Source organism: Vanessa atalanta, chromosome 9 (genome assembly GCF_905147765.1).
Source record: "Vanessa atalanta chromosome 9, ilVanAtal1.2, whole genome shotgun sequence".
Lineage (NCBI taxonomy): Eukaryota > Metazoa > Arthropoda > Insecta > Lepidoptera > Nymphalidae > Vanessa > Vanessa atalanta.
In genome coordinates this window covers 2,603,105-2,629,122 of record NC_061879.1, presented here as the reverse complement: position 1 = coordinate 2,629,122, position 26,018 = coordinate 2,603,105, and the positions used below count along the sequence as shown (strand labels likewise).

Sequence of the window (26,018 nt, the reverse complement as noted above, 5' to 3'; positions counted from 1 at the left end):
TAAAGTAAAAAAGTTTTGTAACATGAATGTTCAACCCTCAATTAAGCCATTCAAAACACCATTACGCGTGTGCGTGGGTCGGAGGTAAATAAAAAGGAATGCGTATATTCCAACTTGTACGTGACCTCAGTGTTATTTAAAAAGATTACTCGTAACATTTCTGAACTCCTTCCTGTCTACGTCATTACGAAAAGAGTTTATAGACCTTACTTTGCAATTACAATTATAGCCCCTGAAGATTATTGTGCGACAGAAGTAAAACTTTTGAGTTGTAATCGTTTTATTCAAAGATATTAATAACCTAATGGTCAGAGCCGAGATGGCCCAGTGGTTAGAACGTGCATCTTAACCGATAATTTCGGGTTCAAACCCAGGCAGGCACTACTGAATTTTCATGTGCTTTATTTGTGTTTATAATTCATCTCGTGCTCGGCGGTGAAGGAAAACATTGTGAGGAAACCATGTGCCTAATTTTAACGAAATTCTGCCACATGTGTATTCCACCAACGTCGACATGTGTATTCCAGCAGCGTGGTAGAATATGCTTTAAAACCTTCTGCTCAAAGGGAGAGGAGGCCTTAGCCCAGAAGTGGGAAATTTACAGGCTGTTAATGTAAATGTAATGTAATGTTATAAATTATATCACGGGAATATCTTGTATAGTATAACAAAATTTAAATGTAGCATCGACAAATTAAAATAAAACAATCTTTTTCCAATTTGGCGAATGTATTTGGTTATATGAAATTACAAGTTATTACGTTTGCATAAAGATCACTTTCGCATAAGAAATAAATAAAGATCGATGATTTTGAAGTCACTTAATTTGGATGTGATCGGTTTTACGAATTTTGCCGATGCTACAACTAAGTTGTGTCGTACTATACCTAACCATTAAATAACTCGTTCATCTTAAACGGTGATTGCGAGTTCAAGCCCAAATAATTATTTTCGTGTACGACAGTGAGGGAAACCTTCATGAGAAAATCTGCATGAGTCTAAGTTCAATGAATTTCTGCCAAATGTACAGCAATGTAAAAAAAAAAGCTACAAACTTACTTCTTAAATGGAGAGGAGGCCTTAGCTCGATAAGGGGGACATTTACAGGCTGTTATTTTTTTACCTGTTAAATTTATTTTTAGCACGAGATTTATTACTTCATTGTTTTTCAGTCTGAATGTGCGTTCTACACGATAAAACTAAATATGCTCAAATGTTAATTAAATATATATATTTTAATGGTTCGTGTACAAGACGCCTAGAGACGTCCAGATTATAATTTTACAAAATTTTCAAATTATTTTTGTTATTCTTATTGATATTAAATATTATAAAATTTTAATAAAAAAACTTCTGACTATAAATTCAAATAGGACCAAAACGGTAAGTATCCTAAACATAAAAATAAATAAATTACGATATTGTTTACATAGAATTCTAAAAAAAGTCATTCGAATTGATCCTCCTTTTTTAAAGTCGGATAAAAAAAAAACTGGAATTTCCCCATAGAAAAATTGCTTCTAACCCGAAGAGAGCGAAAGTCAAACATTGAATAAAGATACATGAAAACTAATTACGTTTCCGTAGTAAATATAACTTAGTATAAAGCAATATAGTAGTAACGTGTGTATATTCTCGTTTCGAGTGTGTTTTGAGCTCGTGCTCAAAATAGAAGGCTCTCCGGCCACTCGTGAGGGTCGGCACTCTTTGTTCAAAGCTTCGAAACAATCGCGTTCACTCCGAGTCTCTGAATGACTTGAAAAAGCGATCAAAAGAGTGTAGAGATCGCTATGTTCGTGGCCCAAATCAGAACAGTATATCCCATTGACATATTTTCATTTCGACTCGGATCGTATATACAATCTTCAGTGGAATGATGAGAATCTGAAAAGTGAAGTTTGTAGAAAAAGAAAAATGTACATATGTTTCTTTCGTAATGACGTCGATTAAAGAAACTAATTTTATGCAATGTAAAATTGTGCTAATTCCGTACGAAATGTCTCGAACCCAGTAAATCTTAGGACGGTAAAAAAGCCTACCTCAGTGCAAGAAGTTTTTCTTAATTTTTCGAATTGATAGTATTTCATGGCGAGAGTGGCCTCTACAGCGTGCCCGGTGACGCTGTGTGGTGACTCGTGGAAGACTGTCGGATGTTGAGAGCCCACTGAAGGGCTCAGAGTACGCGCGTCCTAAGGGCGCCTCCTGTGAGGAAGTTTTATTTAAACTTAATTAAACTTCTGAACGAAACATCATCGCGATCTAATTCGATCCCAACGCCATCTAGCGAAGCCATTGTAAAACATATTAAATATTATTGCGTATTATATTTATATTTCGTAAAGACATCGAACAGATATTGAACAAAAATACTAACTCTTATTTACCCTCGATTCATGCTTTAGTACTGAATTAGCATTTTTGATTTATATATTTGTTTGACCACCAACAAGTAGGATAATTACTAAAATGTAATACTGAAATGCGTATTTAGAACAAAGTGATATCTTTATAATGGTAAGTATGTGATAATAAGTGATATCAACATTGAAATGAGATGATAAAATGATCAATCACTCAATTAATCAATTTCAATCAATCACACATTAAATTACACTATATTTTTCTACGTACAATAAATAGGGAAAAATAATAATAAATAATATATTAAATTAGTTTACAGAAAAAATTATAATTCACCTTGTTACAACCATTGATAAATGCTTCATTTAACATGTGATCGCTTGATTTATTATTGTATTTAAATATAAATAACACTTATATTAATAAATATAACTAATCATTACATAGTATAAAACAAACTCGCTTACCATTGTCTGTCCCTGTGTATGCTTAGATCTTTAAAATTACACAACGGATTTTGATGCGGTTTTTATTTAATAGATAGATTGATTCAAGAGGAAGGTTTATATGTGTAACACATGCACATAATAATAGAGAAATACTGTCAATTTTAGAGGTTTCTAAAGATATGTCGTAAATAAAAAAACATTTTTGCGCTTACATTGCAAACGCTGGCGGAAATAGGATTAATAAAATCATTGTGTACACATACCGAACTTTATATATAAACATTTCTTAATATATTATATCTATAAGAGGTAAATAAATGTATTGTTTTTCGAAGGTCTTCTGGTTTTTAGGGTTCCGTAGCCAAATGGCAAAAAACGGAACCCTTATAGATTCGTCATGTCTGTCTGTCTGTCTGTCCGTCCGTATGTCACAGCCACTTTTTTTATATAATATAATAAGGAATGTATTGTTTATTGATATATTTTTATAATATTCACATTGTTTTCGTTTTCGAAATATTCAGATTAGAAAGAGTAGATAGATTTGACAATGCATTTAAGATATTTGTGAGGATTGAATTATTAAATACCCTTTCGTTATACGAAGTCAAAACTATATTTGATTATAATTCGCGGTTTTATAGTTATATACTATGGCTATGTTAGTCATTATAAAAGCTTATATGATATTTTTTTGTAAAAAGTAAATCCACCGTAAGTGTCGCTCTAAGAGCCTCACTCCCTAAAAGGTATAGGTGGGGAGTTTATTCCAGCACGCTGTTCCGGTGCATCATAATATGTAAGCTATGAATAATAATTAAGATATACGTTTATTTGACTATATTTATTAAAATGTAAGAAAATCAAAAAGGCGGCAGTCAATTAAATTATAATTGTAAGTAGTGTTAACGACTTTAAAAGGACTGTGAATAGATTAGTTCTCAGTTCGTTTGGTGCTTTGAAGGTGAAATCAATTAAGACTATTATTGTACTGATTATAATAGTAATTGTATTTTGTTGAAATGTGAAAATGTTATTTATTTTGATTTATTTTATTTTAAAATAATTATAAATGTTAACACATATTTGAACTGAAAAATTGCTTATTGGGTGGAATTGATTAACAATCACAATGGAAGATTAAATTTTAAAATCAAATTAACATAAGTTTTATTTTCATTTATAAATGCGAGTTCACGCGCGCATACTTTGGGGTGAAGAGACAACAAATGCGTTGTATTTTATTATAATATGGAAGTTGTTTTATACTGAACGATCGTGTTGGCTCGACTCCAATTTAAGCTCAAACATGTAAAATTTAACGGGACATCACCTCACCAGCAACTTGCGCATAATTATTGTTTCAAAATAAAAGAGAAGGGTGAATGTTAATGGACTTATCATCAAACTGAAACGCGTCCGTTAGAAAATCCTATATATTTTAAATACTCTCTTTTTATAAACAGACGCTATATTGAGCCGAGTTATAGATTGGCTAGATCTTAACCAAAGATTGTGAATTCAAGTCTCGCGCTCAGCGGTGCAGGAAAACCTTGTGAGGAAACCTGCATGCATCGAAAGAAAATCTGTGATGTGTGTCGTATGGAACCAAAACGAAGCACCAGTCAGACAATTGCAGACGGTTATTTTTTTGGAATGAAGTTCTTTTACGTTCCTTTTTCGAAATCGTCACGTAAGGAAAAAGCGTTACCACTCTTTCTTTTTCTCTGTCTCTTTCTTTTTTATACGGTTTTATTTAAACTTATTTTTTTGTTATTATTTTATTTGGAACGGGATTTTTAAAAGCAATTTTCTTTTAATACAAAGGGAATACAACTTCATTCAAACCAGTTGGCCGACGACACCTTACATTTTGTTTTTATAAAATAAATCCATCCGTATTATTACTTTTGCAATTTTCAAAAAATTAAAAAGTGTTTATAAATATAAAATGTCTCGATTAGCATCAATTTGCTAATTACACTTAAAAAGTAACATAAATAAAACATTCGTCGTAATCAGAAACAAATAATTTCATTTATCTTATTTATAAAGATAACAAGCTCTCGCAGATAACGGCCGAGTTTCCCTCGGATGGAATACTTGAATTATTCACATTATTTATTCAAATTACTCGTTTTGGAAAATTAGGCAAATGCAGATCTTCTAAGCTTATGTACCATGTTTATTAAATCCTTGTAAAATAAACTTTATATTGTATGGTGTTTTTGTTTTAACAACAAATAAGATATCAGGATAAGAATGGATAAACTTGAAGGGTTTTTGTGATTCAAATGTAATGTACAGGACGTCGTTTATGTCATATTTTTACTGTGATTATCAATTGGTAAGTCTGATGCTATATTCAATAAAAAAAATCAATATGTTTTATTCTCAGGTGAAGTTTGAACAAACGCGAAACTAGTAGTAGATAGTAGCGAAATTATACAATATTTAAAATTTTGGTTTACGTCTCTTGTATTGTTTTAAATTATATGGAATCGTTTTTACAAAAACACTGTTTAGGTAGTTTAGCTTGAATATTACTTGTATTAATGATAAAGTCAACGATATGAATCATTAATTCAATTACAGATGAATTAAAAAAATACTGTATTAATCATGACCGCGAGGAATGGTGGCAAGAATGCTAGCAGAATTTTCCTTTTGAATTGTAATTCCGATCCTCTGGGCAAAAAACGAACCAGCCCTGTCATCAGTGGAGGAAATAAGGCGAGGTGTTATGCTATTAATGAAGCTTTTTGCAATACTCCTCCAAGGTTCAAGTGTTTCAACAGTAAATTTCAAATGTATTTAAGAACTTAATGTTAATAATTCTTTCGGAGGAAAATCAATAACTGATGAAATTTATTAAAATTATCTTAGGTGGTGACTGGTCATAAAATGTGGGCTACATTTTATGACCAGTACCCCTGGACTATAAAATTAAGTTTTCAAGTGATGTACAAAGTTATAGGTAGTTTAAATATTACTAAGCGCAACTAGAGAGAGAGTCGAGATGGCCATGTGGTTAGAATGCGTGCATCTTAACCGATGATTTCTGATTCAAACCCAGGCAAGTACCACTGAATTTCACTGAATTTTCATGTGCTTAATTTATGTTATAATTCAGTGATCGGCGGTGAAGGAAAAAATTGCGAGGAAACCTTCATGTGACTAATTTCAACGAAATTCTACCACATGTGTATTCCATCAACCCGCATTGGAGCGTGGTGGAATATGCTACATACTTTCTCCTCAAAGGGAGAGGAGGCCTTAGCTCGGCAGTGGGAAATTTACAGGCATTAACATTTATTTAGTTGTGCTTACATTACATTAACAATGTAATGTAAGCGCAACTAAACATATAAAGACCATTGTAATGTTTTTGAAAAAAGTTACTTTAATATACATATGATAAGCATATTTACATTACACACTACTCAATAACGGCATCCGTTATATTGAATACATAATATTATTTATACGTAATTAATATGACATTGGAAACAGTTCCTCCCAGATCTTCATCCTGTCTTCCTTCAAATTCTTCTGTACTTTCAGTTCAGTGTCGATACGCAAGTACTGGCGATTGTCAGGCAAAAAGCGGGGCCATTTAAAATTCTCCAGTTCGGGAAGGTCGCCATAATTCGGGTCACTGAAACAGCAATAGTATCAAAATGAATTTCTACTAAATTAATCTGACTGAATTTTGCAATATTTATTGGTAATGAGTCCCGATGGCACAGTGGTGAAATGCGTGAATTTGAAATTATTTGTTTCTGATTACGACGAATGTTTTATTTTATGTTACTTTTTAAGTGTAATTAGCAAATTGATGCTAATCGAGACATTTTATATTTATAAACACTTTTTAATTTTTTGAAAATTGCAAAAGTAATAATACGGATGGATTTATTTTATAAAAACAAAATGTAAGTTGTCGTCGGCCAACTGGTTTGAATGAAGTTGTATTCCCTTTGTATTAAAAAAAAATTGCTTTTAAAAATCCCGTTCCAATTAAAATAATAACAAAAAAATAAGTTTAAATAAAACCGTATAAAAAAGAAAGAGACAGAGAAAAAGAAAGAGTGGTAACGCTTTTTCCTTTCGATGCATGCAGGTTTCCTCACAAGGTTTTCCCGCACCGCTGAGCGCGAGACTTGAATTCACAATCTTTGGTTAAGATCTAGCCAATCTATAACTCGGCTCAATATAGCGTCTGTTTATAAAAAGAGAGTATTTAAAATATATAGGATTTTCTAACGGACGCGTTTCAGTTTGATGATAAGTCCATTAACATTCACCCTTCTCTGTTATTTTGAAACAATAATTATGCGCAAGTTGCTGGTGAGGTGATGTCCCGTTAAATTTTACATGTTTGAGCTTAAATTGGAGTCGAGCCAACACGATCGTTCAGTATAAAACAACTTCCATATTATAATAAAATACAACGCATTTGTTGTCTCTTCACCCCAAAGTATGCGCGCGTGAACTCGCATTTATAAATGAAAATAAAACTTATGTTAATTTGATTTTAAAATTTAATCTTCCATTGTGATTGTTAATCAATTCCACCCAATAAGCATAAAATAATAAATGGTTCAGTTCAAATATGTGTTAACATTTATATTATTTTAAAACAAAATAAATCATACAAATCACATTATAACATTATCACATTTAAACAAAATACAATTAATATTATAATCAGTACAATAATAGTCTTAATTGATTTCACCTTCAAAGCACCAAACGAACTGAGAACTAATCTATTCACAGTAATTTTAAAGTCTTTAACGCTACTTACAATTATAATTTAATTGACTGCCGCCTTTTTGATTTTCTTACATTTTAATAAATATAGTCAAATAAACGTATATCTTAATTATTATTCATAGCTTACATATTATGATGCACCGGAACAGCGTGCTGGAATAAACTCCCCACCTATACTTTTTAGGGAGTGAGGCTCTTAGAGCGACACTTACGGTGGATTTACTTTTTACAAAAAAATATCATATAAGCTTTTATAATGACTTACATAGCCATAGTATATAACTATAAAACCGCGAATTATAATCAAATATAGTTTTGACTTCGTATAACGAAAGGGTATTTAATAATTCAATCCTCACAAATATCTTAAATGCATTGTCAAATCTATCTACTCTTTCTAATCTGAATATTTCGAAAACGAAAACAATGTTAATATTATAAAAATATATCAATAAACAATACATTCCTTATTATATTATATAAAAAAAGTGGCTGTGACATACGGACGGACAGACAGACAGACAGACATGACGAATCTATAAGGGTTCCGTTTTTTGCCATTTGGCTACGGAACCCTAAAAACCAGAAGACCTTCGAAAAACAATACATTTATTTACCTCTTATAGATATAATATATTAAGAAATGTCTATATATAAAGTTCGGTATGTGTACACAATGATTTTATTAATCCTATTTCCGCCAGCGTTTGCAATGTAAGCGCAAAAATGTTTTTTTATTTACGACATATCTTTAGAAACCTCTAAAATTGACAGTATTTCTCTATTATTATGTGCATGTGTTACACATATAAACCTTCCTCTTGAATCAATCTATCTATTAAATAAAAACCGCATCAAAATCCGTTGTGTAATTTTAAAGATCTAAGCATACACAGGGACAGACAATGGTAAGCGAGTTTGTTTTATACTATGTAATGATTAGTTATATTTATTAATATAAGTGTTATTTATATTTAAATACAATAATAAATCAAGCGATCACATGTTAAATGAAGCATTTATCAATGGTTGTAACAAGGTGAATTATATTTTTTTCTGTAAACTAATTTAATATATTATTTATTATTATTTTTCCCTATTTATTGTACGTAGAAAAATATAGTGTAATTTAATGTGTGATTGATTGAAATTGATTAATTGAGTGATTGATCATTTTATCATCTCATTTCAGAGTTGATATCACTTATTATCACATACTTACCATTATAAAGATATCACTTTGTTCTAAACTAAATACGCATTTTAGTATTACATTTTAGTAATTATCCTACTTGTTGGTGGTCAAACAAATGGATAAATTAAAAATGCTAACTCAGTAATAAAGCATGAATCGAGGGTACATAAGAGTTAGTTACAAATATTTTTGTTCAATATCTGTTCGATGCCTTTACGAAATATAAATATAATACGCAATAATATTTAATATGTTTTACAATGGCTTCGCTAGATGGCGTTGGGATCGAATTAGATCGCGATGATGTTTCGTTTACGGAATAGTTCAGAAGTTTAATTCAGTTTAAATAAATTTTCCTCACAGGAGGCGCCCTTAGGACGCGCGTACTCTGAGCCCTTCAGTGGGCTCTCAACATCCGACAGTCTTCCACGAGTCACCACACAGCGTCACCGGGCACGCTGTAGAGGCCACTCTCGCCATGAAATACTATCAATTCGAAAAATTAAAAAAAAACTTCTTGCACTGATGTACAAACTTATAGGTAGTTTAAATATTACTAAGCGCAACTAGAGAGAGAGTCGAGATGGCCATGTGGTTAGAACGCGTGCATCTTAACCGATGATTTCTGATTCAAACCCAGGCAAGTACCACTGAATTTCACTGAATTTTCATGTGCTTAATTTATGTTATAATTCAGTGATCGGCGGTGAAGGAAAAAATTGCGAGGAAACCTTCATGTGACTAATTTCAACGAAATTCTACCACATGTGTATTCCATCAACCCGCATTGGAGCGTGGTGGAATATGCTACATACTTTCTCCTCAAAGGGAGAGGAGGCCTTAGCTCGGCAGTGGGAAATTTACAGGCATTAACATTTATTTAGTTGTGCTTACATTACATTAACAATGTAATGTAAGCGCAACTAAACATATAAAGACCATTGTAATGTTTTTGAAAAAAGTTACTTTAATATACATATGATAAGCATATTTACATTACACACTACTCAATAACGGCATCCGTTATATTGAATACATAATATTATTTATACGTAATTAATATGACATTGGAAACAGTTCCTCCCAGATCTTCATCCTGTCTTCCTTCAAATTCTTCTGTACTTTCAGTTCAGTGTCGATACGCAAGTACTGGCGATTGTCAGGCAAAAAGCGGGGCCATTTAAAATTCTCCAGTTCGGGAAGGTCGCCATAATTCGGGTCACTGAAACAGCAATAGTATCAAAATGAATTTCTACTAAATTAATCTGACTGAATTTTGCAATATTTATTGGTAATGAGTCCCGATGGCACAGTGGTGAAATGCGTGTATCTTAACCGATGATTGCTGGTTCAAACGCAGGCAACCACTGAATTTTCTTTTGCTTATCTCGTGCTCGGCGGTGAAGGAAAACATCGTGAGGAAACCTGCATGTAGCTAATTTAAACGAAATTCTGTCAGAGGAGGCCTTAGCCCAACAGTTTATAGGCTGTTTTAATTTTTTCATATTTTTTCCATGTGGATGCTTAAAATTTCTTTAGAAGCATTTCGAAGGCTCATAACAAAACTTATATACAATAGTGCAATTTTACAGGGCGGAAAAAATGTTAATAAAATCATAACTATTCCGACTAGCTACTTTGAAATATGACAATTACGCTTCTTTGTTTATACCACAAACGGAAAAATACCGTAAATTGAATTGTAGGCGATAATTCGTTACGTGTAAAAACACATTGTTTTTTTCTTGTCATCTTTATTTTTTTCCAGAGACAGTTAACTCTTTTTTATTCGTTACGTTTAATGTTAAAAATTAGAAAACTAACGAGAAAATAAATTTGTTTAAATAAAAGGTTTTCTTAGGAATGCGAAAATATTTCAATGCATAAAATTATTGGAAGGAAGCTCTTTTACGCGGTTTACAGTAGAATAAACTGGAAGAAATCGTCACGTAAGGAAAACGCGTTATGCCCCTCCAGTCAACCTTTTCTCTCTTTATCTGTCTCTCTTTCTATTATACGTGGTTGTGTACAATATTGTTTAAACATGTCATTGTTTTAACTAACATGGTATTTTAAAAAGTATTATTTTTTATCATTTATATATTCTCAAGCGTTATCAATGTATACCCAAAAGCAACTTCATTCCAACCGGCTGACCTTTTTTTTTAATAAAATATTAAAAAAAAGGTCTTACGGAGACCTTTTTTTTAATATTTTCGTTTATGTCGTCTGTGTATATTTATAGAAACATGTAAAATTATACTAATGACGCAAAACCGTACACGAATGTGATGGTACCAACTCATTTCCGAGAGGAAATAATGTTAATGTGTATTGCCAAGGTGAGATGTCCCACATCATATGCGACTAATATAAGGATTTTTTATATTACGACTTCTTTGAAATATAATGTTGTGAACCAACCGACTTCCTTGCAGGGATGTTATTGGTTTTGAAGTCTATATTTCAATCATACAACTTACCCGTGTCTAGCGAAATTGTACCAGATGCCGGTCATCCTGTCGACGGTTGTGGAGTCCGAGCCATTGGTGCTGATTGCAGGGAAACGTAGACTCAGGGGGAAAAGATAAATCAGATCGTCGTGGTGAGCCGCACCTGGTATAAGTTGTCAATTTTATGATTTTTGATGTAATATTTTCTAATTAATTGTTTGTCGAGCCGAGATGGCCCAGTGGTGAGAACGCGTGCATCTTCATCAAACCAGGGGAAGAACCGCTGAATTTTCATGTGATTAATTTGTGTTTATAATTCGTCTACTCTTCGGCGGTGAAGACAAACATCATGAGGAAACCTGCAAGTGTTTAATTTCAACGAAATCCTGCCACATGTGTATCCACCAACCCGCATTGGAGTAGCGTGGTGGAATATGCTCAAGCCTTCTCCTCAAAGGGAGAAATATCAATTTATAAAAATAAAATATCGCATTAAATAAACTCAATACTTAAATAGTTAATATCGTTAATGTTTTATGTATTCCTTAAAACAATAAACGAATATTTTTTTAGTGTTTTCTTAATTAAATATAATTACGTGTACACAATATTAATTAAGTTCTTTAGAAGATTAAAAAGTTCAATTATGAATATAAATAAGTTATAAAAAATAACGAAACAAACTAAAAATTAACACTAATCTTATGTTAAATAAAGTAACATTAATTTTTAACTTCGACGTCAACGCTTTGTATAAAATGAAATTTATAATTACCTAATGGTTTTTCAGTGGCAAGATCCTGATAATAGCTGTTAGTGCCAATATAGGCAAACTCATAGTACCACACAGGCTGCGGCGAGTGGCGACTCATTAAATTAACCAACCTACAATTGTAAAATGTGTGTTACTACTTTTTTACACTATACTCATTCCTCGCTGTTTCTTTCCTTTAATGCTATTCGACTGATATAGTTATTTAAGTACTATTGAAAATCCTTGTTGATGCGAAATAATTTATTTAATAACATAACATTTGATATGTTCTCTTGACCGCTATCGGCTACGGTAACAATTATTTTTAGAGTTAAGTCATTCTAGGTGGTATTCAGACAGGACCAATAGTTCGACGTATTTTCTGAGCAAGGGAGTGTTAATTGTGGCAGCTTCCAAACTCCATGGTCATGCTGAGAATTCCTTGACAGAAAATCAATACCCCATAATGAGTCATTGACTAATTGCCGTTGGTCTATTGGATCTATGTATATATATGTAAATAGTATATATATATTATTATATATTGAATGGGAACATAATTTTCTTGACCTCCAAGTTACAGGTCTTTTTTTATTATTATTTTTTAAAGTTGTAGATAGGCGGACCGGCAAATGGGTCACCTGATTTTAAGTGGTCACCATAGCCCATAGACATACTCGTTGTTAGATATATTAACCATCCCTTCGCCAATGCGCCACCAACCTTGGGAACTAAGATGTAATGTCCCTTGTGGCTCTAATTACACTGGCTCAAACAATACCAAGTATTGCTGCTTGGCGGCAGATTATCTGATATATCGGTGGTACCTACCCAGACGGGTTTGCACAAAGGCCTACTACCAAGTAAATCAAGTAAAGTTCAATAGAATTATTTTAGCCTACCACATTTCATATACCTAGTTCTTATATCATGCTTGTGGTTTTATTTTTTAATTTCTATTATTAATATTTCTTTTTTTTTTTTTTTAATAAATTATAATCATTATATTATTCAAATCAACATACTTGTGAACAGGATAGCTCACTATGGAGTCCTGATACAGTAAGCCTAGATTTTTTGCACTTTCGTTGTCATTTTTCAGTGGCTTGTCGTGAAGATACTCCGTGCGAAGTCGGTTCGCAGTATAACTGGCATTCGTTTTCGGTAACAGGAATGATATAGGTGCTATTGATTCCCATTCAGAGTTCATTTTATCCAATAATGTTTCATTCCTTATTATTGCTGATGAAAAAAAAAAAACAAAAATTATACGTTACAACCAAAAAGAAAATACCAAATTATAGAGTTAAATACGAACTAAATGCCTTCCAGAAGAATTCATCCTGAGTCTGACTGATGATGTATGGCACGGCGTTCATCTTGCCTTCTTTAATGGCTGTCTCAGGATCAATTGGCAAAAACCTCTCCTGCCCAAAGTCTTTTTCCACGACCGGTACCCAAATGCTTAATGGGTCATATCCGAATTCCTGTAAAAATGAAAATTTTCGATTTAATAATAATATGCGTGAATAATATAATTTACGCTTTTTGAAGTTTTAATTAAAAGTATATTACATAAAAACCCGAAACGGAGTTTCCTATATCTTTCCAGGGTTTATTCTTCAAGCATTCGACGATGGCTTTTGAGCTGGTCGTGGGACAGTCGACGATCTCTGCTTGCCTCACTGCTAACTGATATAAATCGTTTGGAAAGGGTCTTACTTTCAGGGGTGAACCACTCATTGAAATTGCCCTGTGGAACAAATCTGAAACACATTTGAAGAATGAAAATAAATTTTGAAAGCAATGAAATCAATATCGACGTTTGAACGGCATTAATTAATTTGCCTGAGGATGCTTTTGTGCAATTAGAGACTTTCCGTTTTTATTAAAGGTTAATTATTGGGGAATTTACGCTGTTTCGAAAAGGTAACCAGATATCATGCTTTTGTTTATTAAAGTAATTTTGTCAAAGCCCTGCTGTCCATGTTGTTGTTATATACCATTTTTAATTATTTTAATATCCCTGCATTTTTAATTATTTTAATATCCACATTAGAATGTGATGCAGCCTAATAAAAATATTAGGCTGCATCACATTCTAATGTGATATAATTTTGAAGTGTTCGCTTCATTACGGTTAAACCATAGTCTCCTTGAAAAATTTGAACATTACACACTAATACATACAATAGTTACTGTCACTTTAATATAGTGAATATTGACTGAGTCAGTATTACTGGCACACGGGACATAACATCGCACTTCCTAAGGTTGGTAGCGCATAGGTGATGAAAGGAATGTTTAATATATCTTACAGTGCCAAGTCTATGGGTGGTGGTGACCACTTATCTGTAAAAGTTGCTAGCTTATAAAGTGATCGCTTGAGTCCGATTTCTAGGGTGTACTGAAAAACTGTTGAGCTTTCTTCAAGATAATAGGAAATTGGTAGCGTTATACTAATTCTACCTTTGGACATCGGTGACACCATATGAAGCATGACGCTGGTGGAACCAGCGCTACAGCCTGCTATAGTAACTTTATTGGGATTCCCACCAAATGCAGCAATGTTACGCTGCACCCACTGTAGTGCGACCACCTGATCCTTAAATCCATTATTACCGGGGGCCAATTCATCGCCAGTACTCAGGAAGCCTGATAAAAGATTAAAATCCTTACAATATATATATCGGAGCGTGGTTACTTTAGTTGTTAATTTGGATAATTAATTAATCGAGTAGTTGGCAATAATGTTTGATGGCTGATTTACTTTTAAGAGCGGGTCACCCCGAATGGAGTTGTAAGTGCCATGGCAACGCGAGTCGTTATGTTTTGACAAGCTTCTCGAATGTGATGGTTGCTTCCAAACCCATTTGCTCTTAATCGAGATGAATTATTGTAATCCTTTGATATTATTGTGGTGTACGATTATTGAATCAATGAATACAGTGATTAAACGATATTAAATACGTTTTATTTTATGAATATCTCCATTGCACGCCCACATAGTCTTACAAATGTCGGATCAATCCCCGAACCCAACTGTTCGGCATCCTGCTTCTCCGACATATATATATATGATTTGGAGAGTTTAGTAAGTGTCGTGAATCTTATATTCCACACAAGAATATTAATTGGTTAAGATGGGATAGATACTATTACAATTATACCCAAACGAAAATTATTATAAAAGTATAGATTGTAATGTTACGTAATTAGTTAATTAATAATCTGTATATTTTTTAAGAATTTAAGTAATCTATTAACCTAGGCTGCCTATTCTATAGTTGATAGTCACAAGCACAATATCCCGATCAAGGAGATAGTGTGGTCCAGCCAGATCACTGCGTCCTGTCATCGAGTAGAATCCGCCAGCGTGTATGAAGAATATCACTGGCAGAGGATCTGTTCTGAAATATTATATTTATATAGAAATAAATTTATTTGTTGAAAGTTTATTTGATTTTGTTTGGTATTTAAAATCATACCTGTCTTTCTTAAGGGGAGTGTATACATTGATAGTCAGGCAGTCTTCGTCGATGTTTTTGATAGCCAATGCTCGGAATGGACATGCGGGACCATCTTCACTTGCGTCTACTGGACTCTTGTATTCTAGAATCGGTACTGGTGGCTGTGGAAAGGCTGCGTATGAAACTGTACATGTGCATGCATTATTGTTGTATCCTGAGCTAATTTCCCTATGACCGGTTATTTGCATTGATGAACGAATATTACTGTTTTTGTATTGGATTCCACTTTGCGTGTCCTTGTAGGTTCCCTTTACTTCTTTATTCTTAATAAGAAGTTTTTGTGAAATTTGTTAATATTAATCTTATTGTGATCAAATACTCAAATATCTTGACATACTTGAACTGTCCTTGACTGAGCTCGATATAGATTCTAGTGATGTGTCTGACGCATGCTTATAAGTTGATAGTTTTAAAATTGTTTCGAGAAAAGTACAAAGTACGATTAGACCCCCCTTACGATTTCGTACCAATCGGTTTGAATTATTTATTGTTATTATGCTTGTAATGATAGCAGACAAAAGTATTTTGTGAAAATAGTGTGGCTAGCGATTACAAATCTAGTGGTACAGTCTTATGACGGACAGACAGCGTAAATAACTCTATTCCTAAGCCAGAATAGGGTTTAGATATCACCCTTGAAATTTATTAATGTATTTTTCCATTTAATTAGTTTATTAAATAATGACGTATGTAATAAAATTGTCAGTAATTAGTAAGATATATGAATACCGACAAAAAGTCGATGGGAAACGTAACAGCGTGATTTTATATTTGTAAATAATTGCTTATTTTACGTGAATGCTTTTTACTGTTCTTATTTTAAATAATCTGAGTTTTTTTTAAATGATATTCTCGTATTTTTGCTATAAATATTTGTTAGTTTATTCGTACCTCAAATCTTAAATTGGAAATGGGTGGTTGCGCGTAACGTATGCCGCGGTAGGTTTCAAACTTGCGCCCTCGCCGAGTGACATTGTATCCGCCATGAAACTCACCATACGGCGATACGGTGATTGGCTGTTTTGGTGTATCTGTTCATAAAAATAAAGACACTTAGTATATAATAAACAATAAATAATGACATGTGGTTAATCATTACTATAGTATAAATATTTACTTGGTGGTTTGTGCAGGCCTGTCTAGTTGCTGGGTACCACCTACTAATCAGATATTCTACCGCCAAACGGCGGTATTTTTGTGTTTTGGTTTGAAGGGTGAGTGAGTCAGTGTAAATACAGGTATAAGGGACAAAGCATTTCTTGCGGCGAAATTGTCTATGAGTCGAAGTGACCACTTACTATCAGGTGGCCCATTTGCTCGTTTACCTACCTATATCATAAAAAAATGTCATTCAAAAGAAAAGTTTGTCAAATATAAAAAGTATATAAAGACTAATACGTAGATATTTGCATGTTGGGCAGGATATTTTTAAGCCCCGACGCAAAAAGAGAGGGGATATAATTTCGTATAGACAGGCTGTTTTGTGAATACTAAATCATGATAGAGTGACAACTTTAAAGTTATTAATTTCTCCAAGGTCAGGTCAACTAATATGGATAATTAAGCAAATAAGTTGAGACTATGAGTTTATGTACTACCGTTTTAACAAAGACGTAGTTGTAATATAGTACGTAAATGTAGTTGTTTTACCATGCCAAAAATAGCCAAATCATTTATTTTATGGATATACCGTGGTGTACCAAGTTATCCCATGGTAGTGCATATAAATTACGTACAAGAAAGCCTCACGGATAACTTGTTTCAACTATATAAGTATTATAAATGCGAAAGTAACTCTGTTTGTCTGTTGTTTGGGCTTTTTCAAATGCGAGCGAAGCCGTGTGCAACAACTAGTTTAGAATAAAAGCGGTTTATTTAAGTAATTCTTTTTTCATAATGAAAATTTTAATTTAAAGTTTGGTGACAATACTTAAAATTTTGTAAATAGGTATTACCTAAAGTAATAAAAATAGTTTTTATGTGTTTAACTTGCTGTATAAATCAAGACCGCGTGGAATGGCGACAAGAATGCCTCGGAATCGCAATTCCGATTCTCTGAGCGCAAAACCTATGTTTTTAAACATACTTTTAGTTGGTAATTATTTGTAATAGTTAATAAAATAAGTAAATGTTTCTAATTATTATAACAGTATATAGAAACCAAGAATATATTATGAGGGCCACGCACACACAAAGGAGTTAAAACGGCGACGGAGACGGGCATGACGGCTTAAGAGAGAGTTACCGTTTGCTGAGTTAAACCAACTCAGCCCAGAGGGGGCACAAATTTATATTTCACATTACAAGGAATAGTTAGTTCAACTGAATTTATTTGTAAAAAAAAAAAGTATTAGTACAGTACAGGCTGTAAATTTTTTTTTACTCGCTATAAAATTCACGGCCTTTGTCTCTTTGTGCATTTTATTGCTTGTTATTGGTAACCCTTTTTGTTCTTGTTTATTGAAGTTAATATCGTGGCGTCGTTGATAGCATTGCGTTCTAAATTTAAAAATAATTGGCTACGGGCTGTAATTTAAATAAATGTTTTAATTGTTCTAAAAATCTTTTTATTTAATTATATAGTGATAACATGAATTTCCGAAATATAATAAGGTTTGTGTTAATTTTTATTTTTTACTTTTCATTCATGTAAAAAAATACATAATTTTTATAGCTAAGTTTGTTTATTGAATATTTTCAGACGAAATATAATTTATTAAATATTAAAAATTTGACGACCTCCGTGGTCGAGCAGTGTGTACACCGTTTTTCATGGGTATGCCACTCCGAGATCCCGGGTTCGATTCCCGGCCGAGTCGATGTAGAAAAAGTTCATTAGTTTTCTATATTGTCTTGGGTCTGGGTGTTTGTGGTACCGTCGTTACTTCTGATTTCCATAACACAAGTGCTTTAGCTACTTACATTGGGATCAGAGTAATGTATGTGATGTTGTCCAATATTAAAAAAAATATATATATTAAAAAAAAAAAATTGCCCATAAAAAGTCAAACAATACAAAAAGGGCATCGAATAAGTTTTTGAAATACGTTTCAATTCAATAATAATATTCGAGTTATCGATACTCAATTTCAATCATATATGGAACGAAGTTCTTTTACGCGGTTACAGTTGAGCGAACCGACAGGACATCTTCACATTAGGAAAAAGCGTTACGCTACTACGATCTTTCCAAAAGCATTACTTTACCATTGCAAAGTTATCTATGTGTACACTGGTTAAATGACTGGCTAGGAGGATAGGAGCTGTTAGAACGTGATCACGTTATTGTCCTTGAATTGAACTGACCTTGGTGTAACAAGCGTGTTATTTTTATCACGATCCAGACCTACATGTAAACAAAATTAATTTTAGTTAATATTTTAATGCACTAAAAAGTGTCTGTGATCTTAACGTATTGCATATATGACGTTTATCTAATAACTTCGCTTGAATTGTAACTCTGTTTTTTCATTTATAATTAATATGACAGATAATTAGGGTATATTTTTATAATAAGCTACATTCAATGATAGATCACCGCGTTTTAATATTTTCGAACAACCAAACTTAAATTAGTTCGAGTGAGATTAATTTTATTTCACCAATTAAAACTGACCTGAACCATCATTGTCGTGGTCATGTCTGTGGTCACGGTTGTGATTGTGATGACAATACGACGCGACCACAAGGAGCAACAGATTTAACAGTATCTTCATCGTGCACACACTAATATATACTGAGTGGAAAATTGTACACAGACACTTATATACGAGGCAGGATATTACATTTAAGAAATTATTCGGATGAGTAAGATTGTATTCACATATAAAACCACTCTGTCAGACCAGCGCAAGCTAAACAAGGATAAAACACTTACGTTTATGCGTAGAGAATAGTTTGAAATCCCTATTTATAAATAACATGAAAATATGTCTGTTCTTGCGTCTTTCACGCATCAATGGAACTGTCATGATCGAGCAAATCAAATACCAATAATTCAGATAGTCTTAATCAAAGAAAATGTTCTCGAAGTTGCGGATAAAGAACAACTTAACTCTAAATTAAACTAAATTGAACTTTAATGTTTAATTTATAGAGTTTATTTCTTTATCGTATGATTATAAAAACAAGAATTGTCAAAGCGAAATTTCAGATATAGACTGTCAAATATAGTACTAAAGGTTTTCGTTTCATTTCATAATTTAAACAAAACACACTTCATTATCTATTCTGTATAAAATTTAATATACGAAAAAAAAAATAAGAAAAAAGGGATAAATACTACTACAATACTTACGTTATAACTTTATTTAATTTTCGTTAAGTAGGTACTTACATTAAAATATATATATATATATATCACAATTCCCAAACAAGAAATTTAAATATAAAGCATAAATAAACAAAGCACTCTTCCCTATAATTCAAACATAAACCTAATTAAACAATACCGTGTCTTGTTTCGAATATTAAACCAACGATGAGATAAAGAGAGAAGACACCCGCTAGCAGCTTTTATAGGCCTTAAATAAAATAAAAAAATATACATTTACAAAGTCTCTCATGATGTAACACATTGTCTACGCTTTGATCAGAATAAAACCGCTTCAAAACAAATATACAATTAATAAATTGTTTTCCACAGAATATCAAGTAATTTGGCGTTGTAAATTTAATTTTGTATAGTACTAGACGAGTAGTCTTATTAAAGACACCCATTACACCTACTCACCATTTATTTTATCGTCTTACAGCAATTGTACTACTTTGTTCCAGTGAAAAGGAAGAAAATGTGTCGGTATTACAGATGCCAGTGACGTCAAAAATTAGTTCCATCTAAGGAAATATTTACTCGACAAATTTATATAAACCTAGTATAAAATTAGAAAAAATAATTCCTTCAAAAAGTTTATATATGTCTAATGTAAGATTTTATTATTTTATTTTTTGAAACATGTATTGGCTCGCTTTGGGGTAAGATTTTCTACGTCTTGTGTGTGCGTGATAAATAAAATTAATGAAAATTTTTATATATTTTTCAATATTCATTAATTTAAGTTTTGATTTATTAATTTTCTATAACTATGAATTATTTAAGCTGTCATCATTCAAACTCGCGGTTGTTTTACACATGTGAGTCATGCCAGTCACGGCTGTTGTGATTTTATTTTATTTGAGGAAAATAAACTTGCGCATCAAAAAATCCGACCCACTTATAAGCAGTTACTCCATTCAAGATGGTCGACAATTTATCTGTATTAAGAAACGAGCTTGGAAAATGTTTTTTTTATGAATCGTTCTCTAAAAGTATTTAAGCGAACTCATAGTTAAAATAATAAGTTATATTGAGTTGACTGTGGTATGGTCTCAAATTTTTATTTTTATGTTACGATATCGACTATTTAAACTTGCCTTCAAATCACCTTTGTGCAAGCCCATCTGGGTAGCTACCACCCAATCATGAGATATTCTTCCGCCAACCAGCAGTACTCAGTATTGTTGTGTTTCGGTTAGAAGGGTGAGTGAGCTAGTGTAACTACAGGCACAAGGGACATAATTCTTAGTTCCCACGGTTGGTGACGCATTGGCGATGTAAGGAATTGTTAATATTTGTTTTACAGCGCCAATTTCTATATGTGGTGGTGATCACTTACCATCAGATGGCCCATTTGATCATCCGCCTAATATTACCATAAAAAAAAAAAACAAAATATTAATTATTCTTTGAATCACCAATGTAAAAAGGTATGTTAATTAAATATCGAATCAAAAAGCACGTCATCAATAAATATACGTAGTTTATATTTTATAAGTTTTATAAGTTTTTAGTAAGTTATAACAATCTTTTTCGTATTCGCTTTGTATGTTGATACCCTATGGGATAAACATCAATCGTAACATTATCTCACTGGACAACGATCTTCCTCCCTGTTGAGGAAAACGTTTTGAAGCTCAATTAGCGTTACTAAATAAGTATAAACATCTATTGGTAAAGCGATCCGATCCAACGAATCGACCAAATAGTAATTGAGCAAGCATTTAATAGCAGTTAGATATTTGTTTAATAGTAGTTCATAATCGACTTTAGAAAAATCGAGAAGAATCCGGTTGTTTTTTGGACGATTTAAGAAATTACTTATGGCTCTTTTCGGTAGAATCGACATTTCGAACCGGTAGTAACTTCATATTCAAATTAACCTTGTAAAATGACAATCAAATGTGGCTTGTAAGAGCCGAAGTGAGTAATTTTAATTTTGATTTTATTATAAGGTAACATCTGTTCTTTGACGTATAATTTGCCGTTTATTTTGAAAATCGTGAAAGGAAGTGTTCTTACAATTTTATGTATTTAATTTGATGTTATTTTCCCGTAACGAAACACAAAATGATAAAGAAACGAGTGTTAAGACGGCAGAAGTACTTGCCCGTACTTGAACTCACGCTCGTTCAATATAAACATGTTTTATATACTCGGACGGCTGAGAAATGCTTTTTTTTAAACCATAAAGTTAAGATACAAATGGCAATGACAATGTCAATTAGCTTCTTATTATTTATGATTTGAATTGCAATATATTTTAATTTCTCTTTTTTTTTGGTTTGATGGCTGAGTGAGTCAGTGTATAACGGGTACAAGGGACACAATATTGTGGATTTATGGACGCTTATAATATGTTATAATTTTTTTTACAACGTCAATGTCTCTCTTCTTGTACAATGACATATTTAGCATTAACCCATTTGATCGTAGCCTTACACTTATAATTAAAAAAAAGTGTCTTCCAGTTTTGAATCTTCACTTCGCCGCGAACGTTGGACATTATCAATAAATTCGAAAATGGAATACTTTTGCACAATACATGATTAATAGGTAAAAATACAGTAATAAAATATATATATATATATAATTTAAAACAATTCTTCTTGGTTTCTACTTAGCTTTTATTACGACTTCAGTAGCCTGTCAGTTAATTTTGTTTAGGTATAAAATATAATTAAATAATAAACGAAGTAATTTATATTCATTAATTATAAAATGCTGTATTAAGATTCCAGTAAAAATACTTCCTTAAAAATTACCTTACTGCTTTATCAACGAATCTAATATCGTATAATTTTAAATATCGAATGTTTTTTGATTAATATAATTGGGTTCAATTTGCAAAATTTAAATTCCGGAGTCTCTGCATATCTATGAAATTACAAGGGAATAAAAACGTTTATCTCAGTTTTTGTTCGATTGAGATCGAATAATATAATTCCCGTGATTGTCTAGGTTACGATAAAGCTGTAAATATTGTTAAAATACAATGTAACATTGAAGTATTCTTTATATCTGTGTAATAATGTCCTGAGAGACAATTAACTACTTTATAACGGTAATGATACGTTTCCGATTTAATTCCGTTCCAACTTTGACTGTTCCTCACAAAAATAAATCTCAGCTTAATCGTAAATGTTAAATTCTTTTTATATCATAAGATAGGATTCCGTTTATATTTCTGAACCGCAACTGTATTGTTGCGTTAGAAAAACAGGAAAATGGTTTATAAAATGCAACAAGACGAAGTGACAATTTGTTAGTAGAATTAGCGCCCTTTCTGTTTCCATTTATTTTGAGGAAATGATTTGTAACTTATTACCCCATGCTGTGTTGCGACAAAAAATTATTCGACACAATGTTGAAGTTTCCTTACGATGTTTTCCTTCCCAACCAAACACGCGATAAATTATATTTATTACTTTTTTTTGTTATGTTTTCGACGGATGGATAAATGGGCCACCTGATGATGACCACCGTCCATGGACGATTATAAAAAGTAAAATAACAGTCCTGCTGTTGTTAATGTTAATGCCCACTGCTGGGCAAAGGTCTTTTGTGGAGACGGGGAAAGAAAAAAATAGACACTGGCGACGTAAGATATAATAGTAGTTCCTTCTATCGATTCTGATAGGATTTCTTAAATACGTCACAAGCCTTGGGCACTAAGATGTTATGTTCCTTGTGCCTGTAATAACGCTCAATCATCCTTCTGTCCGGAACGCAATAATATTAAGTGTTGCTGTTTGGCGGCAGAATGATCTGGGCTTGCACAAAGCCAGTAAATTATAAACACAAATTTACCTCATGGATAGTAAAGTTACCGAAGTCCTGAGTTTAAATACCACTTTATACCAGTAAAATTGATTGGGTCGCTTCGTCGCATAAACTCTCCCGTTGTGGTGGATTGCACTCTCATTGGATGATATTGAAAGTAAAGGATTATAGAATTATGTTATTGTACAAACTTATGCACTATATTTTCTGGAAATGTCCGTGGCCAAAATCGGTCAGTAGGTTAACATCATATAAGTATAAGCAAACTATAAAGTAGTGTTTAACCAGTTTATTAAGCCAAAGTAAAACAATTATTGGCTCTTTAAGGCAATAGCCTCACTAAGAATAGTTTTCCCGAGAACTTTCCAACACCTCTGAAGAGTTACAACATTTTAATTCTATTGTGAAAATATAAATTATTTCCAGCAACACTAATACTTTAATAATATACAAATTGTTTTTGATATGAGCTGGTTGCACATCTCCTTTCTGAACAAAAAGAGGAAAATCTCCTTCACAAATTTTAAGGAATTTGATGCATGTATTTTTTTAACAAAATCGATATATTTTTGGCGGATTAAAAATTCCAAGCTGCAGGTGCTCTAAGACCATTATATAGCCAGTAAGCAAGGAATAAGCGATAAATTTAGATTATAATTCCTGTTAATGGGCTATATACTATGCTTGTGCATAATTGAAATTTATTTACCTCTGTCCCTGTTTTTGAGACACGGTTTCTTTGTAAAATATATTGCCTTTTACTATTAAAAATATCCCACTGCAAGACTTCATTTCTACTCGAGAAGGTTTGCACATTGTTCTTCCACATATGGTAGATTTATATTCGACAAATGTAAGATGTTGTATCGGCCGTCCCAGAGTCCAGACACACGTAGCTTAAAAAATACAAAAAATAATACGGGCCTAAACGCCGATTCTGTTCAGAATCAACGTTATAACTCGCTCATTCAATTTCAATTCCTTGCAAATCAATGACATCACTGCTTGCAGGAACCTTTCTTTTTTTCGATCTGTCACATATGTCAATATTGACGTCGTCCCGAAGTGTGTGGGCCACTACATATTTTTTTGTATAATTAAATAATTTTAGTCTGTAGTAGATAATCACTATTTAAATGCAGGAAATAATATTATTAATCATATACTGATAATGCAGTAGAGAATAATATTCTATTATATTCATATAATTAAGAGAAAAGCTATTTATGAATTTGGTTAGCAGTTGTTAATAAATGTTTGAAACAATTACCGTCATTATAAATAAAACTTATTTGTTATAATTTAATATTTCTAACGAAATTCCCGAATGTATGCTCGACGTCAACTTGTTGTAAATTATATATGGATTTCAGGAAATATTGAGAATGATGGAAACAAACAAAAGTCAAAAACAATACGGAGTAACGCGTTCGAAGATACATTTATTACTAAACTTTGTGTCTTGTCTTGTCGAACTTTAGTTTGGTCTGATCATTATAAAAGAAATTGCCATTTTAGCAAAACATTAAGGGTAGATAAAATATTTTTCCTAGTGTCCTTTTTTAATAAAAAAAGTCGTCTTGTATTTTGTAATAAAGTATATCGTTTATATTGTAATATTTTAAGGAAAGAAATATATTCAACAAAGCTTCGCGGCAAATGCTTAAAATTACGATGCTTACAATTTCTTAGAGTTTTTCGTCCGGGACACTGGTCACAGCGACATTTAGGTTTAGGGCCGTGACCGCTTGGTTTAGATGGAGAGATAATATTAATGTAGATAGATTAAAGACATCCCATCTAAATGTATATTTCACAATGTTGGTACTGGTGACTTCGTTTTAAGGTTACGTCTGAGCTGGTACCACCAACTCATCATATATTCTACAACCAAGCAGCAATACTTGGTATTATTGTGTTCCGGTTTGAATGAAGTCAGTGTTACTACAGGCACAAACGCCATAACATCCAAGCTCTCAAGGTTGGTGGCGCATTGGCGATATAAGGTGGTTAAAAATATTATAGCCCCAATTTCAATGGGTTGTCTATGGCATATACCATCAGGTGGTCATTTTAATGTTCAAAAAGCAAATTTTTAAATAATAATTTGTTATTTATTGATTAAGCTTATATTATATGTGTAACATATTAATTCCACTAAGTTATTTGTAGCGAATGGCTTAAAGCTCTAGTACTTTCTTAATGTCTGACAAAAAAATATTAGAAAGTTATTATATATAACCCAAAGCCGCAAGATCCAACTAAAGATCAATCGAGCATACAAGTGCTTAAAATGTCGGTATTAATCAATCACCAAGGACTCTTGCGGATAAACGGGGATGGAAAGCCTTTAAAAGAATCCATATCCTTTTAATAAAGCTTAAGCATTTTCCATCCTA

The 26,018-nt window shown here is 32.4% G+C and overlaps 1 protein-coding gene across 1 annotated transcript; it reads right to left on the bottom strand.

Moving 5' to 3' along the window:
* Positions 1–9,728: 9,728 nt before the first annotated feature.
* Positions 9,729–19,277, bottom strand: LOC125066473 (juvenile hormone esterase-like). Its single transcript, XM_047674551.1, has 11 exons — positions 19,138–19,277; positions 16,413–16,552; positions 15,480–15,622; positions 15,259–15,401; positions 14,461–14,646; positions 13,567–13,757; positions 13,310–13,478; positions 13,017–13,233; positions 12,013–12,122; positions 11,268–11,400; positions 9,729–10,006 (listed from the first exon to the last, which is right to left on the bottom strand). Exons 1-11 carry the CDS (start codon positions 19,235–19,237, stop codon positions 9,841–9,843), a joined length of 1,698 nt encoding a protein of 565 aa, XP_047530507.1. The 5' UTR covers positions 19,238–19,277; the 3' UTR covers positions 9,729–9,840.
* Between the last annotated feature and the right edge of the window lie 6,741 nt (positions 19,278–26,018).

Bases quoted from the DNA above. Each gene is read 5' to 3' on its own strand.
- LOC125066473 (XM_047674551.1), bottom strand. From the start codon at position 19,237: ATGAAGATACTGTTAAATCTGTTGCTCCTTGTGGTCGCGTCGTATTGT. The intron at 13,234-13,309 runs GTTCGTATTTAA...TTTTTTCATCAG, and splicing joins ATTCTTCTGGAAGGCATTTA to CAATAATAAGGAATGAAACA. The intron at 10,007-11,267 runs GTAAGTTGTATG...TTGCTGTTTCAG, and splicing joins TACAATTTCGCTAGACACGG to TGACCCGAATTATGGCGACC.